Genomic DNA, 19448 nt, shown 5'->3' with positions numbered 1-19448 from the left:
AAAATCTTACTATTCAAGCAAGCAGGAATTGTCCATCTTACCTTCTAGACTTTTTTTTTTTTTTTGCAATGTTCGCAGGTAAAATTAGGTGCCTAGGGTTGATTTGTCTTGATCCCAGACAGCCATATCGAAATATGCCTTGTAGGCTTCACACATTTTAGCAGATGCTGTCTTGATAAATTGGCCACATACGTAGCAGAATGCGTCTGGAGAATACTTGCAGATTCTTGATGCCACCTCTGATAAAATCAGATAGGTCTATATGTTCACTTGGGCAGCTAGAACTAAACTGAAGTGGTGAGCCCCCTGTATATATATTACCATGGATAGTTCTAGAAATTTTTGAAAGGTTCTTGAAAATTCTCGTAAGTTCTACAACATTCTAGAAAGTTTTTGAAAATTCTTGTAAGTTCGAGAAAATTCTCTATCAGCTACTCAGCACCCATACAGGTTCTTATCGCGAATAAAATAGGTGCTGCTTCTGATGTGTTGTGTGTTATACTGCTGTACACCCTGAAATGATGTGTATACGTTTTTGGGTTTTTTATAGCCTCACAGTTTTCGTGCAGTATTTCTGCTTTGTTTCATTTTTTAAATTGTTTTATTAGTGTTTGTGATTTATAACAATGTTTGTCAACCCATGGGTCTCCACCTAAAACGGGGTTGTTTGAACGTGTGAAAGGATCTCGAAAAGACCTGAAAAATTATATAATTTATTAGGCTTGTTTATTAAGTATTTAATAACCCGGATGTGTTATTTCTCTGTTTGCTTATTGCTGTTCTTGCTTTTTACATTAAAGCTACATTTACTGAATCACAACCGGCCATCAGTGTTTACAAACTGATATTAAATATCAAATGTCTAAAAGTATATTAACTTTTAGGGTAGAGTATGAATACATGAAGACCTTTGTTCTGTTATTCGTAAGGTTGTTCTGTTTGGTTGCAGGAACTCCGTGAGGCCTTCAATAACGAGAGAATTCCTTTTGGGAAAGAAAAACTAATCCTGTCTGTAGCAGTGCCTGCTGGGAAGGATTACATCGATAAAGGATTCGATATAGCTACAATAACCAAGTTAGTTCTTCTGCATAAATACGTTTTAGAATAATAATAATGTTATAACCATGATGTTTCCATACGTCAGTGATGTTATAATAACTTGACGCATGTGTTTTGCGTATTTTTTTATTTCCATAGATCGATGCTATTACAATAACTAGGCCAAAATGACACATTTCTTTTGTTATAACTTCTTAACCGAGCAATTAGATTTACTGTCACAGCTACAAGGATTCTGCTACAGATATACAGATGTATTAACGCTTATCTATTAGGAAACATGTCTCCATGATTCATAGCATAGTTCTTTGGTTACCAGATCTTGTTTATAACTAGCTTTGTTTGTTTAATTTTTCCTCTATTTATCTCATTCTTCGATTCGTTTTCTTAGTATTTTCTCAAATTATATTATTATTGATTATTAAATGACAAGTTGATGAGTGTAATATGCGGAAAGTAAAAAGAAACACTGAAAATGAGAGGGAGAGAGAAAGACATTTCTTGTTCCATGTGACTACAAACAAACCGCACGTGTTCATACAGGCTGTAAACAGTTCTGGTAATGACCAAGCTGTCATGTGCCATGTAAGACTCGTTAGATTTTAATTTGAAAAAAAAAAAAAAATTAAATTACATGGTTAACATAATAAGTTGCATTAGACGTTTAAGAAACGTGGTCGACAGGCCCTGGTTGACGCTCATTAATTAGTCATTTTGATTACAAACCAACTATTGAACCCATAAAAACTACCGTCTCCCTGTGTCTCGGAGTCTTTTTGAACTATCTAATTAGTCACGTGCTGTGACAGATCCATTCATCATGCGTACGAGTGACGTAAACAAATCGAAGAGTTCCCTACAGGGTTAATAAATACAGCTCTTAAAAAGTTTTGCACTGTTGTTTCTGAGGTGTAGCTATGGTAGTACAAGAGTTTAAGAGCAAGTTAAGGTAATAGGAGTGAAACCAACGCTTGAAAAAAAAGGACGTAGAAATTGTATCTGTAAGAAGAAGAAAAAATAGAGCTACTTACTTCGAATATTTAACAACCAAAAAAAAACATGTTCTGCAAACTCCCCCTAGTTACACAGGGGTATATCTGCGGACTTACAACGTTAAAACCCGGGTTTCTATACCCGTGGTGGGCAGCCCATTTTGTAGCTTTTTTCGTGAAGACGAGAAATCCACTGGTATTAAAGCTTTTACTAAAATAAAGTAGAGAACAACGTTTCCACCTGAAGATGACCATTGTGTAGCTTTGATATTAACTTCAAAGGAGCAAGAACTGCGCTAAAGTTCATCTAGCTGATTTAGTTTTTGCTTGTGTCTCAACATTGTATGGCATTGTTATGATATTGTTGCAAATAACGATTTGGAATAAGTGTATTTCAGTTTGATTTTTTTGTGGGGAGCGGAGTTGGACGATAACTAGTCAATAGTTTTTTGCCGTTCGAAATGTAACGCTAAATGTCGGGTTTCGGTCCCTGCAGTGAGTACAGCTTCACAGCTAACAACAAGTCAAGTGACGTCATACCACAATTCACTTTGTTTTGTTTCGTATGTGTGTGTGTATATGATTTCAGGTTCTAATTCATTCTACAATTGATAGCGCCTGACATCGTCTGATAGTTAGAGCGTGCGGCTGGCAATATACTGGCTATGAAACATGGGAGCGTTATAATGTTACGGTCAATCACGATATTCGTTTGTAAAGAGTAACTGATAACATAAGCGGTTGGTTATGTTGACTAACTGCCTTTCCTTAAGTCTATCATTTCAAAATCAAAAATGGTTAACGCCCTAAATAATCCTTGCGTGAATATTCAACAAATAACGAAACAGACCCGCTTGGATCCTCATAATCGGACTTAATGAAAGGTCATCTTAGGACAAGAAACGTTGTTTCTCTCATATGTAATTGTAAAAAAACGCCCATAAAAACTGTAAAACAAAATGCGAAACCGCAAGTAAGCACGTACATGCGCATGGACCCAGTAAATGTTCAAACCAAATCTGGTAAAGATCCATCTACAGGATTTAATGTATTTAAACATTTCATTCGCAAACTGTATAGTTCAGCTGTGAAAATATTTATTGTTGTGTCTTTCAACTTGAACATTGCATGTACAAGCCAAGCCCTCTGAAGTTCAGAACTAGTTATGCTTGCTTTTAAACACCCATACATACACCTCAGTGGTACAGCGGTATGTCTGTGGACTCATACTGCTGGCACTTGGGTTTCGATACACCAGGTCAATAGAGTACAGATAGTCCCTTGTATTGTTCTGTGGTTAATTCCAAATAAAAATTACTACCGTTGTGAACATTTTTTGTGTAAGTTATAAATGACTTTGTTACTTGGAAGTAACAGTGTTCATTTGAGGAACCAACAAAATAATACCGTGGTTTATTTAGACTTTTATCTGGAAGTAAGAGTTTTCAACTAAAAAACTGAAACGCTTGTTCGTGTATTAAGCAACACAGATAGATTTGTTAGCTGTACGTCGCAATGTGGAAAGACGGTTAACGAAATAGCAGATTGGCTATCACAGCTATAACGAGTCTTCGAATGTACGGAGTAGAGAGCGGGTTCAGCAGCATATCGGAGCTGAAACCTTGTACCACTAGGCCAAGCAGGGGCCCTTGGAAGCAGTTGGAGCTCAAGTATTTTGTGAACGTCTGTTTCGATGTAAATACATTCATCATTGTTTCTTGTTGTTGGAGGGGGGTAAATCAAGAAGTGACAAAGAATTGACATTACGTCAGATCCAATAGAACCTCAGTATATCAGAGAGAGTTCTGTGTTTGGCACTTATGTTTTTTATTCTATTTAGAAGGCCAGGAACACTAAGTTGAACCCTCAAGAGGTAAAACGCTGTTCCGGACTGTCCGGTTCCAATTTAGTACCTGGTCAATTCTTATTCAAATCACAAACATTACATATTTTGACAGAAATGTACCCCAGGGATTCAACAGTATGTCTGCAGATCCACGACACTAAAATTCGGATTTCAATAACCATGGTGGAAAAAAAAAAATTGTTTTATCTTTCGGCTTAACAACAATCAAAACAAGCCAGTGTTCGTTTTATAAAATTCAAAATGGACCATCATTTTGAAACACAAAACAGAAACACTGAGATTTTAAAAATAACAACAACAAAAAGGGAAAACTGACTTTATTAATTCTAGTACGCAAGTCTTTGCTAAAAGCCGAGGCGCTAATGAAAATTGTCCTAAAACGTTGGGCCCGGCATGGCCAAGCGTGTTAAGGCGTTCGACTCGTAATCCGAGGGTCGCGGGTTCGAATCCCAGTCGCACCAAACATGCTCGCCCTTTCAGCTGTGGGAGCGTTATAATGTGACGGTCAATCCCACTATTCATTAGTAAAAGAGTAGCCCAAGAGTTGGCGGTGGGTGGTGATGACTAGCTGCATCCCCTCTAGTCTTACTCTGCTAAATTAAGGACGGCTCGCGCAGATAACCCTCGAGTAGCTTTGCGCGAAATTCAAAACAAACAGACTTAAAACGTTGACGTTAGCGCCCTCTGCCATGATGATAATTATTCAAGCGGCCTTCCTGCTGCGGTAAATACAAGGATTTTTCTCTCCTTATTTTTTTTCACCATCTTTGATTTAAGACAAGCATATTTTACTCTTATTTTCTTGGAAGTTTTGTACCACATGTTGTTATCCCTCTGTAATTACTTTTCTTACCACCAGGAAGAAGCTCTTCTGAGATGTTTTATATTGACATTGTCGACGTAGCAACGGTTTTCTTATAAAACTCTCTCTGCGGCGTCCCTCTAATAGATACTGACAGCAGGTTATAAATCAAGTAATAGTGCCTCATTATAGATGGAGCTACTGGTCTTGCTGTAATTACATTCTGCCCAAAAAGTTGATGACCTTGAAAGTTACATATCATTTGTCCTTGGGCTAAGAGATGACTGGTCTCTGTACAGATTGGTCATTTGTTGCCAATGGTGCTAGATACATACATATACATTTATACACAACACATGCCAAACGACTTGATATAAGATACCCTAAAGAAAGAAAATATTACTTTAACCTTAAGTCGTTAATTTCGTAGTGGTTGTTCTTCTGAAGGATATGTAGCAGGTTGGTTCTGAGAATTTCGAGGTTCCTGGGACGGACACTAAACCCAAAGAGTGATGGATGGAATATTACCAGAACCACAACACATCTCATTACACGTGGTTATATGTCTTTGCAATCAAACCGCTTTATATTACGGAGATAAGAAAAACTAATAAAAACGATTTGAAATTAACACCTAAACAACAATAGTTTCCGTGTGCTGCAATGTCCGTTGCTACGCTTGTTTTACTGTGAATTAACACCTAAACAACAATAGTTTCCCTGTGCTGCAATGTCCGTTGCTACGCTTGTTTTACTGTAAATTAACACCTAAACAACAATAGTTTCCCTGTGCTGCAATGTCCGTTGCTACGCTTGTTTTACTGTAAATTAACACCTAAACAACAATAGTTTCCCTGTGCTGCAATGTCCGTTGCTACGCTTGTTTTACTGTAAATTAACATCAAAACACTAGTAACGAGCATCGCAATGTCCCCAGCACTACTTGTTTTACATCTTTTATAACATTGTACAGTCAGATAAATTACTAATAACTTGTTCCCTGCTCTGATTGTTTAACCTCTGTTATAACAGTGTACAGTCATATAGAAACGGCCCGGCATGGCCAAGCGCGTAAGGCGTGCGACTCGTAATCCGAGGGTCGCGGGTTCGCGCCCGCGTCGCGCTAAACATGCTCGCCCTCCCAGCCGTGGGGGTGTATAAAGTTACGGTCAATCCCACTATTCGTTGGTAAAAGAGTAGCCCAAGAGTTGGCGGTGGGTGGTGATGACTAGCTGCCTTCCCTCTAGTCTTACACTGCTAAATTAGGGACGGCTAGCACAGATAGCCCTCGAGTAGCTTTGTGCGAAATTCCAAAACAAACAAACAAACAAACATATAGAAACTATATATATATATCAGATAATTTTAATGTCAGTCATATTCAGTGTTAATTTCGATGCCATATAGGTCTTTTTTGAGTCACTGATTTGTTTACAGAACGTTCATGTATTAAACAATTTTGAGTGATTCTAATGTTCGGCCGGCTACAAAATTCACAGTAAAGAACTGAACTAAAGCAACTGGGTGGAATTATTGTAGAATCCCAAGAAAAGAGAACCAAAGACACTTGGAAGAGCCACCTGTTTTAACCACTCGCATCATCATACAGTAGTGTGATGTCTCTCAGTCAGTAGACACTAAAATTATGTCTCATGAGGAACGTTTAACGTTGCAATTTGTACTATCGTGACGTCATTTAGGCGTTCACATGCTACGAATCACAAGTAGGATTACGCACTCTATAAACAACAACACAACATGACGTCTGAACTTGAAAAGCAAGAAATAAAAATAATCGTTATTCTTAAATTTTGGTTGTATTTACTCTTCAAACGGAATATTTTTGCAGACATTGTGTATACGAGTATTTTCTTTTACACTCTTTTATGATCTCTTATATTATCATATACCCTGTATGCAACAATCTCATACATGAAGAAGCAATTTGATGCATACATCACATTATAATGGAACTCTTGCTTATATGATATTAGAAAAACTTTTTATTACGCAATATGCAACCCCCAACTTCATGAAATGATTATCCTATGTTTATGTAGATTTGCAATGGGGGTACAATTTCCATGTTTTGTCTCTGTTCCCCGTCACAAAGAACTTTATTTTTCTCCATTTTCAGTGTACATATGACGCCATAAATACGTCACAAAATGAGCTGATGCACTGGTGTCACCTATACGAATGTAATAGTACTGTCTATTGTATGCCTATGTAAATACTTCGCAGGGTTGAATGGATTTCACAATATTGGTATGGGGTTTCATTTGGTCCATAGGGAAATACGCACAAATTTTCAATTTTTCATTTTGCGGTTTTTTTTACCACTACTTCGCCTCTGTTGATGGATCTTCACCAATTTAGACATGAAGGTTTGCTGGGTCCATGAGGAGATGCATGCAAATTTACGGTATCACATTTTGTGTATTTGTTTTTAATGTTTTCTTCATTGAAATTATATATATATATATAAAGGAAACAACTGTTTATGTCCTAAGATAACTTTTATTAATCTTGAATATACATAACTTTGTCCAAGGTACGGATACTCCAGCTTGTAGTTTAAGAAATTGTTACCGAAGCTAATGGGGATGGGCTAATTTTAAGGTCAAGAAACATGCATTAAGGTGATTGTCTTGAAGGGTTCTTAGTTGTGCATTTAAATGCAGAAGGAAATAAAGTTACACGTTTTTAGACTCATTGTTTTGCATTGTATCTAAAAGTCGTTTTGTAAAACGTACAACTTTGTATTGTCTATAAGCCGTTTTTAAATTCTCAGTCAGATATAAACTTATTTCTAATTTTTCTGCACATCTATATTTTACGTACCCATCGCACCTGGTAGAATTTCAGGATCTTTACACGTGCAAAACTGTTGCATTGAAGTTATATATATTCATTAGTTCATGAGATATTTCATCAGCGTTATCCAAGAAAGCTGTGCTGTTAGGGTTAGAAAATATAAGTTCGTCATTCGAATTAATGAAAAATACTTGTGTGGTTGTTGCAGAATTTTGTCACTACGCTTTCCTAGCTGTGAAATGATAGAGGAAAGGCAGCTATTCAATAGCACTCGCTACCAGTTCTTGAGCTACTTTTATTTGACCGTCACTCTTATAACGCAACCAAATACGAAGTGCGTGTTTGTGGCAACGGGCCGTTAACCGTGAGTCATCGACTTCACAGTGCAAACATGCTGAACACTAGGACTTGTTAGGGTGCTAAACACTAGGACTTGTTAGGGTGCTAACTATAACTTGTTTGACGAAACATTAACATTGGAATTAATTTTCTTATAATTACTTCAAACATTAAAGCAATAAGTTTGAGGGCTTATGATGCTAAAAATCAGATTTCGGTTTTTAGCAATGGGCAGAACACAGACAACCCATTGTGTAGCTTTGTGGTTTATAACGTATAAATTGAAAAGTAACACTGAAGATAAAAATGTCAAAAATTAATATCCAATTTGTATTTTTAAAGCTTCTCTCCTATATCTGTTACAAAGAAGCTCCTGGTGAATGTAACATAAATTAATAAATAAATACAGAAGTCTGAAGTTTTTCCTATATAGTGAAAGAACAAAGAGATTTTCCTAAAAAAAATCTAAACTCATAAGCTTTAATTATTTTTCTAATAAAATAATTGTTCTTCCAATGTAGAAGATAATTTATTAACTTAAGTCCCCCAGCGGTAAATTTATGAACCTACAACGCTAAAATTCGTAATTCGATTACCCGCGATGGGTTTGCTATAAAATACTTTCGAAATTAATGCACAGTACAAAGAAATATTTATAAAACAATATGTTAATACGGTTGAAGCAACTCCCCTTTTTAAAATTTTAAATACAATTACACATCGATTGTCAGGTTTTTGTAACAGGACAAACCCAAAAATAATTTACAGTTGAAAAAAATGGCGGATATAAGTGATAAAAATATTAGAAATAAAAAAAATATATTTCGTTTTATACTTTAATTAACTGAAAAATTAAAATAGGGCCATAATTTTTATTTATTTTTAATTATGGCCCTATTTTGATACAAATTATTGAAATATAAAATTAAATAGCTTCTATGTTTCCAGTGTTTTCTCTAAGTTATATTTAGTGTTAGGGATAATGATAACGTAGCTGTTCTCAACGTCCATTTGACAACACTGTGAACACTTAACCATTTCAAATTATTATATTTATGACTTACAATTGAGAACTCTTACCATATAACCTGTACAATTTAGTTCGTACCTTCGTTATTAAAAGTTTTAACTGTTTTAGGTACGTAGACTTCATGAACGTTTTGGCCTACGATTATCACACAGCATACGAAGATGTGACCGAACACCACGCTCCACTGCTAAAACATCCAGACTTCAGTAAATGGGACGAGAGAAGTGATATGAATGTGGTAAGCCAGTGTTTTAGCTTGTTAATGTTATTGTCACCAGTGAAAATAAATTATGAAGAGAAGTTATCGGTAAGTATTACACGCTACTGATAACTGTAGATATGCTTTCATTCTGAAATATTTAGGAATTGTTTCTCGCTTTGAATGGTACATAAAAAGTCAATAGGCCTAACGTTTGTAATGGACATTAGCTACACTAAAAGGACTTAATATGATGATGTAATTGAATCGGTGAATTCAAAAGGGGCCCAAGTCCAAAACTTTTCAATATTGAGATATATGTTTAATGATCTTTAAGAAACAAGCTATCTGATTGTGAGCATAAAGGTCCCAAGTTCACAATAATGTATTGACTATTCACAGCATTTAAAATGCATTGAGTGCAAGAGGGGCCCAACTCCAGGACTTGGGCCTCTTTTGCATGGATTTAGATTAATGTCGTAGGTGGCAGCACTAGTCATCCAAGATGGCAGCGCCCATGCAGCATGGGTTTGATTCAAGTGATGAAGAGATTTGGCCGAAAAGAAAGCGTAATGAACAAGAATGGGCCAGAAACAAGCAAAAAAGATTACGTTCTGGAGACAAAGAATATGCTTGATATCCCACCTTGGTCAGTTTTATAAAACGTCAGTCAGAAAGGATGGAGAGAAGTACAAGGTGTTCAGATTCAGTGCAGATTTCAGAAATGACGTAGATGTTTCCGAAAATATGTCTGCTCAGGTCACAACCAGATTCCGCCTTCTAAAGCGCTCGGTCAGGGTTGTCACATACCCAGAGGAGCCACTCTACAGTGGGCAACTTAGTGTAAAGGCAGCAAAAGTAAAGGATGTTCAAATATTGGAAAAAATATCTTTCACCAGAGGCTCAGCAGTTCCTCAATAAGTTAACAGTTTGTGATGCTAGGGGTGAAGATGAGTCTGACTTTGAAGAGTAGATACCATTAGAATGATGTACCTCATTGGTAACCTGTCCCCTTTCAGAATGAAAAACTCATTTTACTGGAAGTTATCATGTATCAGAATAATAGTTTGGATATAAACTGATCTTAAGAAGTGTTAAAAATATGACAGAATAAGAAATAAAGATATCCTCAGGTGAGAAATATGTGGTATGTCCATTCTCTTCAGAGTTTACTATTGTTTAATTCAAGAAGGGCCCAAGTCCAGAGACTTTAGTTTACCAAACCACTGAAATTAAAAGAGTGAGGTGCTTCATATCATAGTATTTGTAAGCTATGAACTGGTGCTATATCTGGGTAAAGTATAAATCATTTGGCATAGCCTCCCTTTAAGATATGCAATTAAGTTGATTTCCTGCAAAAACATATTTCTTGGACTTGGGCCCCTTTTGAATTCACCGATTCAATTCATCGATATATATGTGTAAATATTATATATTATGTATATTTTTACATATATATTTTTCTCTACAAGTGGGTTTTCTCGACATCACTGATAATTCATTGACTTGCTGATTCTGTAGCTTTATACGAAATAATACGAATGAATATATATATTAGCTGTAAAAAATAAAATACCAAATATTACAAAGTTAATTTATTACGTTTCTCGTAATTAATATTTTTCGTATTTTGTACACCGCCAATCGCCTTTTCCTAGTGCATGTTGTCAGATATATTAACAAGCCCAAATGCAAAGTGAACAAAATATTACGCATTTTTTCTTCCAGAAGTAGTTAAAACAGTAACAATTAATTGATTATTTTAACGAGTCTTTTTTGCATTTTAAAGCAACCCATAAGAAGTTACATCCAGTAAGACTATACAGTCATTTAGAGTTACACAACAAGTTCCGATGACAAAATATCATTATTTTCTGAAACAAACATTACTTATTTTGTTACCATAATTGCTCTAAGTGTACTTGCGCAGGGTCCCCGCAAATTTTTAGTTTTAAGAGTAAATAAAACAAAAATTAAGAGAAACATATTTTTATTTCTTGATTTAGAACTCTATATGTCATGCTGTGTTGTAGCCTACAGAATAAATAAATCTTCTCTTGATCCATGTCATGCGTACGTTTTACTGACGTAACGACAGAACAAATTGCAACGTTAAGCGTCTATTATGGAACGTCATCATAGTGTCCACTGACTGACAACACACTACTGTTCGAGTGGTTAAACAGGTGACACCTTTAGGTGGTCTTCAGTCCCTTTCGGGGAAATAATGATGATTAAAGTATTAAATGTTTAATTTTATAGGAGTGGACTATAGACTATTACTTGAAGCTTGGAGCTGTACCCGAGAAGTTAATTCTTGGTATTCCTACCTATGGAAGGTCATACACACTGTTAGACCAAGGTGACAACGGGATGGAGGCGCCTGTCGATGGTCCTGGTGAAGAAGGACCTTCAACCAGAGAGACTGGCTACATGGCCTATTATGAAGTAACTAAAACGCTACTTTTATAATTAGTGAAGATGTGTGGTATGTTTTTTAGATGAAACTACATGGTTTGTGTAGTCCAGGAGACAGCTGGTACTAACTACGTGTCTAGAAGACACTTAGCATGTACCACGTTGTTGTTGGATATCCAGGTATACTTAGACATATATATAATTGTATCTTTTGTTGTCTAGAACAGAAGTTTCTAACTTCCCAACTAGGGACCCACAGCCAGACAATTTTCTGGGAACCATGTTCAACTCTGTGGGATGAGGGACTACTGTTGTTAAATGTTTCAGTGAAATATAGTATTAAAATAATATTGAATTATTTTTGTTGAAACGCATTTTAAAATCACTACCCTATATAAGTTTAAAATTAATAACATGTCTATGTTTTAGTGTGTTTTGTGTACAACCCTCAGTCCAGAAGCAATGCAGTACATACGATAGCTTTTTTGTCATTCAGGAGACGGTTGTTATGTACCGTCTTGGTCTTATTGTATCCGTATTTATCGCGCTGGTTTATGGGCGCTCAGAAGCATTTCGGTATATTCCATTCTGGTTTCTCTCGTGTAGGAGACGTTGTTATGTACCACTTTGGTCTACGGGCGTCTAGAACTATTTAGGTATATTCCATTCTAGTTTCTCTCGTATAGGAGACAGTTGTTATGTACCACTTTGGTCTACGGGTGTCTAGAACCATTTAGGTATATTCCATTGTGGTTTCTCTCGTATAAGAGACAGTTGTTATGTACCACTTTGGTCTACAGGTGTCTAGAACCATTTAGGTATTTTCCATTCTAGTTTTTTCTCGTATACGAAACGTTTAGTATGTGCCAACTTGGTTTCTGGGTGTCTAGAAAAATTTAGGTGTATACTTTGTTTTCTTTTTTTAAGTGTAGAAGGTTATTGGTATGTACCTGACTAGTTTAGGTTGGACATGCAAATTTTAGTTTAATGTCATGAAAACTAAGTGGTTCCTAGCATTCGTTTAGACCGGCAGTTCAGTAGTATATAACACCTTAATTTAGTTTTCCTCATGTGTTATAGGCAGTTTGAATAACATAAATTACTTAATTTCTATTGTATCGGCTCGGCATGGCCAGATGGATAAGGCACTCGACTCCTAACCTGAGGGTCGCGGGTTCGAATCCCCTACACACCAAACATGCTCTATTCCAATTCTATCGTTTTAATATGGCAATTGAATTATATAACTAGGTGTTATAAGAAACTCACTTAAAACATAGGAACTTGTATTGAATATTTGTATGCGGTCTGGTAGGACTTTTTGGAACACCTGCATTTTTAAATTTTGCTTTTTAAACATCGTTAGTGTGAAAGAGGTGTTTTGTTGATTATTTCGAATAACATTTTTATTTTCATATTCTAGATCTGTCAGAACATTCTAAATGAAGGATGGGTTGTTCATAGGCCTTATCCAGAGATGATTGGCCCTTACGCTTACAAGGGTGACCAGTGGGTTTGCTTTGATGATGAAAAAATGGTTATTGAAAAGGTAAATCAGACAAAAGGTGGTTGGCACTACGTTACAAGCACCTATTTTGTTATCATACACCTTATTTTATATTAATTGACATAATGGACTTGCAACTGTTTTACGTCTTTCATTTCTAACATCTGGAAGTTTTGTGATCTTTTATGAAAAATCTTAATAACACTTTACCTTTACAGGCTTCTGCACAATACAGTGTCCGAAAAGTCTGTAACAATGGGCACTTCCACGAATTTTACAGTATGCATTCCATATCTTCTCCTAAAAAGTCGAGACAAGTTTGGATTAATTCGACCTCCTCATAATATGAGAGCATTACAATCAATAACCTGTCTGGAATTGAGGAAGATGCAAATCTCATATGGTGCTGCCCTCAGTGGCACAGCAGTATGTCTGCGAACTTACTACGCTGGAAACTGAGTTTCGATACTTGTGGTTGGAAGAGCACAGATAACCCATTATGCAGCTTTGTGCTTAACTTCAAACAAATCTATGGGTTCAGACTTTTTGGATATCTGGCATTTATTTTTTTATTTTTTATTGTGGATTCACATGCGAAATGTTAAGTTATATATTGAAGAAAAGTTAACCAATAAATGTACGTGAAGACAATATCAATTGTCTCTCACTTGAATCGTAAACACTTCAGGAAATAATTAAAACATTGATTTGGCAGATTAGTAAAGTGAATAAAATTTACAACTTTAGAAGCAAGAAACGAAAAAAAATCCAGTTATGTGTAATTATATAAATTTAAGTAATTTCATTCTCTTAGCTGGCTAAGTTAGAAAACTGCTAGTAAACAGTATAACATAATTTAACATTATTTGAAGTCGAATTTAACTATCTGTATTGACCAAAATGATATTTTGTTTCAGGCTAAGTTCATTTTAAAACGAGGGCTAGGAGGAGCTATGGTGTGGACTCTTGACACAGATGATTTCCGTGGTCTTTGTGACAATGGGCAAAATCCCTTAGTAAGTACTCTTCGGAAAGTTTTGTTTTCCAACAACATAGAAGGTTTTTCCAGACTCTATGGCATTGATGGCCATGACCAAGTTTACAGTCCCTCAGTAGAAGGCGATAAGAAGAGACCTAGTAGAACACATCGTCGACGTCGTCCAGGATTCCGTAGAGTAACGAGGCCTCGCAAGACAAGTGAATATCTTCTTTTAACACCAGCCCCACCCCCTACTCCTGATCCAGATCCGTCCTTTACTTGCCCAGATGAAGGGTTTTATAGAAATACACGTGATTGTCGAAAATATTTCTGGTGTTTAGATAGCGGTCCTGCAGCACTGGGACTGGTTCCTCATGCTTTCACTTGTCCTTCTGGCCTTTATTTCAATACAAAAATGGAAGCTTGTGATTATCCAGAAAATGTAAACTGTAATAATCTTCCCGTAGCCCAGACCACCGCATCACCGAGGTCAACTAGACGTTTCAAACTTCAACTACCAACAACCACAGAACTGTCTAGAGAAGTTGAGAAAACAGTTGAAAATACACTAAATGCCTATTCCTCTGAAAAGATTAACGTATCTAACAGTGAAACTCTTTCAGATCTATTGCACTTAATTCAGTCCTTAGGTGGGTTGGAACGACTAAAAAATATTTTTGAAACAGAAGATGATGACAGTCTAGCAATAGAAAAGTTTAGTAGAGAGGACAGTCAATCATCACAACTTCAAACTCTGCCAGACTATGTAACTCCCAAAAGAGATCTCACGGAAAATCAATCACGACGACTTCAAACCCTACCAGACCATGTAACTCCCAAAAAGCTGACACAGAAAACCAGCCAGCACGATTTCAAACTCTACCAGACTATGTAACTCCCAAAATAGCTGTCTCAGAAAACCAATCATCACGACTTCAAACCCTACCAGACTATGTAACTCCCAGAAGAACTGCCTCACAAAACAAGTCAGTGCAAATTCATAGCGTAACTCCAAAAAGAGCTACCAAAGAAAACCAGTCAGCACGAATTCAAACCCTATCAGACTATTTAACTCCTAAAAGCACTACGTTAGAATACCAATCACCACAATATCCAACCTTACCAGACTATGTAACTCCCAAAAGAGCTGTCTCAGAAAACCAATCGCCACGATTTCAGTCCCTACCAGACTATGTAACTCCCAGAAGAACTGCCTCACAAAACAAGTCAGTGCAAATTCATAGCGTAACTCCAAAAAGAGCTACCAAAGAAAACCAGTCAGCACGAATTCAAACCCTATCAGACTATGTAACTCCTAAAAGCACTATGTCAGAATACCAGTCACCACAATTTCCAACCCTACCAGACTATGTACCTCCAAAAAGAGCTGTCACAGAAAACCAGTCAACACGAGTTCAGGAAATCCCAGATGAATTATCTTCCACACAAGCTGCCAGAGAAGATGAAACATTACAAGTTCAGAAGCTACTAGACTTTGTAGCTCTCCAAAGAGCTGTCATAGAATACCAACTTCAACAACTTAAGAAACTACCATACTATATATCTCTACAAAGAAATTTGACAGAAGGCCAATCAACACAAGTTCAGAAACTACCAGACTATATAGCTTTTCAAAGAATTTCAAAAGATCAATCACCACAACTTCAGAAATTATCAGACTATGTAGCTCCTCAAAGAGCTATCACAGAAGACCAAACACGACGAGTTCTTAATATATCAGACCACTTAGCTCCTCAAAGAATTGCCTCAGAAGGCCAATCACAAAGGCTACAGAAACCACCAGACTACATAGATCATCAAAGAGCTTTAACAGAAGATCAGTTATCACGACTTAAGAAACAACCAGACCATGTAGCTTCTCAAAGAACTGTCAGAAAAGGCCAATCATCACATTTTCAGAAATTACCAGAATATATTAATCATCAAAGATCAACTGCAGAAGGCCAGTCTTCAGAACTACAGAAACTATCAGACAACGTAGCTCACCAAACAGCTGTCACAGCAGATCAACTGCCACGACTTAAGGAACTGCCAAACCATTCATCTCCTCAAAGAACTATCACAGAAGACGAATCACCACAACGCAAGAAATTACACAATGTAAATCGTCAAAGAATAGTCACACGAAGCCGGTCACAACAAATTAGCAAGGTACAAGACAATCTATCTTCACAAAGAATAGCAACAGAAAACCAATCATCACAGCTTCAGAAGCTACCAGATTACGTAGCTCCACAAACAGTTGTCACAGACCAATTGTCTCGACCTAAGAAACTACCAAATCATCCAGGTCCTCAAAGAACTCACACAGAAAACTCATCACCACAACGCCAGAAATTACACTATGTGAGTCGTCAAAGAATAGCCACAGAAGGCCAGTCATCACAACTTCAGAAGTTACCCGATTACGTAGCTCCACAAACAGTTGTCACAGATCAATTGTCTCGACCTAAAAACTACCAAACCATCCAGGTCCTCAAAGAACTACCACAGAAGACCAATCGCCACAACACCAGAAATTATACTATGTGAGTCGTCAAAGAATAGCCACAGAAGGCCAATCATCACAACTTCAAAACCTACCAGACTACAAAGCTCCCGCAAAAGTTGTGAAAGAAGATCAATTTTCACAACTTAAGAAACTACCAAACCATCCAGATCCTCAAAGAACTGACACAGAAGACCAATCAGTACAACTTCAGAAGTTACCAGAGTATGTGAATTCTCAAAGAACAGCCACAGATGGACAATCATCACAAATAGAGAAACTACAAGATAACGTATCTTCTCAAGGAATTGCCACAAGAAACCAATCAGCAAGGATTCAGAAACGACCAGATTATGTAGATTCTCAAATAACTAATACAGAGGGTCAATCGGTACGGCTTCAGGAATTATCAAAATATGTAGCCCCACAAAGAATTTCCACAGAAGGCCGATCATCACAACTCCTAAAATTACAAGACTATGTACTTCCCCAGAGAAAAGCCACAGAAGGCCAGTTAAAACAGGTAAAAAACTTAGAAGACTATGTATCTCCTCAAAGAGATCTCCCAGAAGATCAATCACCACGTTTTCAGAAAGTACCAAACTATGTATCTCCCTACAGAAATACTACAGATGACCAACCCCCACAACAACAAAAATTACCTGAGTATGTAGCACGTAAGAGGGCGACCAATACCAAAAATTCCACACCTCCAATAACAGAAATATCTACAATTCCAACTACATCACCTCTGACAACACCTGCTTTGCCATACTATCGAATTCCAAATTCTCCAGTACCTTATAGACCAGCAACATTAAAACCATCAGAGAGGACAGACTACCGACCAATAAATCAGTTAACCAACAGGGTGTCTCGTCATTTTCAATATGAGCTACTAGAACATTCTGATAGGCCTGTTCAGTACGTGGAACCCACTCAACAGAGACTGGAGGATGCTAAGGATAGTCATCAAGACGACGAGACAGTTGATTTCTTCCATGCCAATCAAAATCCTGTCAGAACTACTGAATCAGAAGATACAGAACCATCTACGGCCCAAGCAACCTCTACAGCACAGGAGTTATATTCAGTCGTTAGTTCTCAAGTAATATATGATACACCCAATCATAGCCAAGCTTTAGGTACTCCAGAGAATCTGAAGCTCACCACCACCACAGAATTTCCTGTTTCTTTTACACCTCGGTCAGATGGTGGGCCTAAAGTTTATCGGATTCCAGTCCAAGTTCGTGATGGTAAAATTGTTCGTATCCGTGGACATACTGGTCGAGGAAGAAGAACAAGAATCCGTGTGCGACCTAAAGTAGCTGCCACACAATCACAAAACTTTAACACCTCAAATGAAAATTCGTTTCGTAAACGTAAACGTAAACGAAGGCTTGGGATCCGTCGGCGACTTCCGATTACCAGTAATTTTGAAAATGCTGAATCTGCCGAAGTTGTCCATTTTGACACACAACAAATATTCACAAAAGAGGAAAAAGATAAGAAAAGATACGACTACATAATAGCTCCAGATAATCATCCAGCTATAACATCAAGAGGAACAAAAATTCTTATCTCAACCACTGAGGAACCCACAACCTCAAAACTAACAAAGAATCAAGCTCCAATAATTAGAAGAAAAATTATCCGTAAATACAGATTACCTCTTTACCAACCACCACTACCAGAAGTAAACAGATTTGAAATTATTACTGAACGACACCCGGAAGCGCCAGATGACATTCAACCAGACACGGGACAAACCAGTTTCGATATTCCAAGAACCAATCAAACACAGTTCCATACTACTTTTTCGTCACCCAGACCAACAACTGTATTGTCAACCCTCTCAACCACGAGGACAACGACTACAACAAAGAGACCAACCACTCAACGTAGAACTACGCCCACAACGTCACCCGAGTCAGATGAACAACTACTAACCGTCAGTGAAGATGTCTTTGAGTGTCTACAACGTGGCGTGTTCCGCCATCCTCATGACTGTGGCGTATTCGTGTTTTGCGTGCCAGGCGATTCAGAAAATGGCTTCCGTAAGATCGTACACAACTGTCCAGATGGACGCATCTTTATGAAAGAAATCGGACGGTGCACTGTTGGCGATAGGGCTACTTGTGAACGTTTTGAATAGACTACAACTGCGTAATCTTTGTGTTTGGAATATTCAGAGAAAGCCATTACAAATTTTATAAGCTTACGACTTTTCTGTTCCATTACATATAATATAAACTCTATTCCAACTATGGTGCAATGGTGTTTACTTAAAGCAACCTTACAAATGAAGGAAGATTCTGCATATTTTATATGTTTAAAATCGAGAAACAAAAAAAAAAAAATTCTAACCGCTAAAGGCCGATTCATTCTATAAATAAGTGGTCCTCACACTTTTTAATGTTTCTGGACGACATGATTTTACTTTTTTTATCTCGGCGGACCACAATAGAATCTCTTACACGATGTTGTGTTTTCTTTCCATAAAGACACAGCCTTTCTATGGACCATCTAAAGATAGCTTATCAACTATATATTGAATATTTCTGCTTTAAACCATGCCATATCTGTAAATTTCGATTGGGAAATCGAATCAGTAACAATGCTGTAACATCCCCATAAATACCAGTGGGTAAATCACAAAGTGTAAGCACGTGTTACATTTTATATCATTGTAAGGCCAGAATTCTGCTTTTTTTTTTTTTATCATGCTACAAGCAAGTTAACTAAAAGATAGAAAATGTGTGTGTATATACATAATATCAATGACAAAGTAACAGTTTTTACACTGACGACCTCTCAATAAAAGCTTAAGTTGTTCAAATTCTCACTTGGTATTGTGTGTTTTAATGTGGTTGAATATACATTAACAAATTAAGTGTAGTTGCGAACCCAGTTGAACTCACTGTTGTTGT

General features: G+C 37.0%; 1 protein-coding gene across 1 annotated transcript in view; it reads left to right on the top strand.

The window, feature by feature from the left end:
• The window catches only part of LOC143236526 (uncharacterized), a 41004-nt gene extending 22184 nt beyond the window's left edge, over positions 1 to 18820 (top strand). Inside the window, exons 6-12 of the mRNA XM_076474825.1 lie at positions 950 to 1074; positions 9015 to 9144; positions 11368 to 11553; positions 12947 to 13072; positions 13948 to 14903; positions 15014 to 16376; positions 16487 to 18820. Of these exons, the coding sequence (XP_076330940.1) occupies positions 950 to 1074; positions 9015 to 9144; positions 11368 to 11553; positions 12947 to 13072; positions 13948 to 14903; positions 15014 to 16376; positions 16487 to 18673 (5073 nt within the window). The 3' untranslated portion in view covers positions 18674 to 18820. The remainder of the gene's footprint in view (positions 1 to 949; positions 1075 to 9014; positions 9145 to 11367; positions 11554 to 12946; positions 13073 to 13947; positions 14904 to 15013; positions 16377 to 16486) is intronic.
• Positions 18821 to 19448: the final 628 nt, after the last annotated feature.

This window comes from Tachypleus tridentatus, chromosome 13 (assembly GCF_004210375.1).
Source record: "Tachypleus tridentatus isolate NWPU-2018 chromosome 13, ASM421037v1, whole genome shotgun sequence".
Classification (NCBI taxonomy): domain Eukaryota; kingdom Metazoa; phylum Arthropoda; class Merostomata; order Xiphosura; family Limulidae; genus Tachypleus; species Tachypleus tridentatus.
Note: the sequence above shows the minus strand (reverse complement) of the source record. Positions and strands in the feature narration are given on the sequence as shown.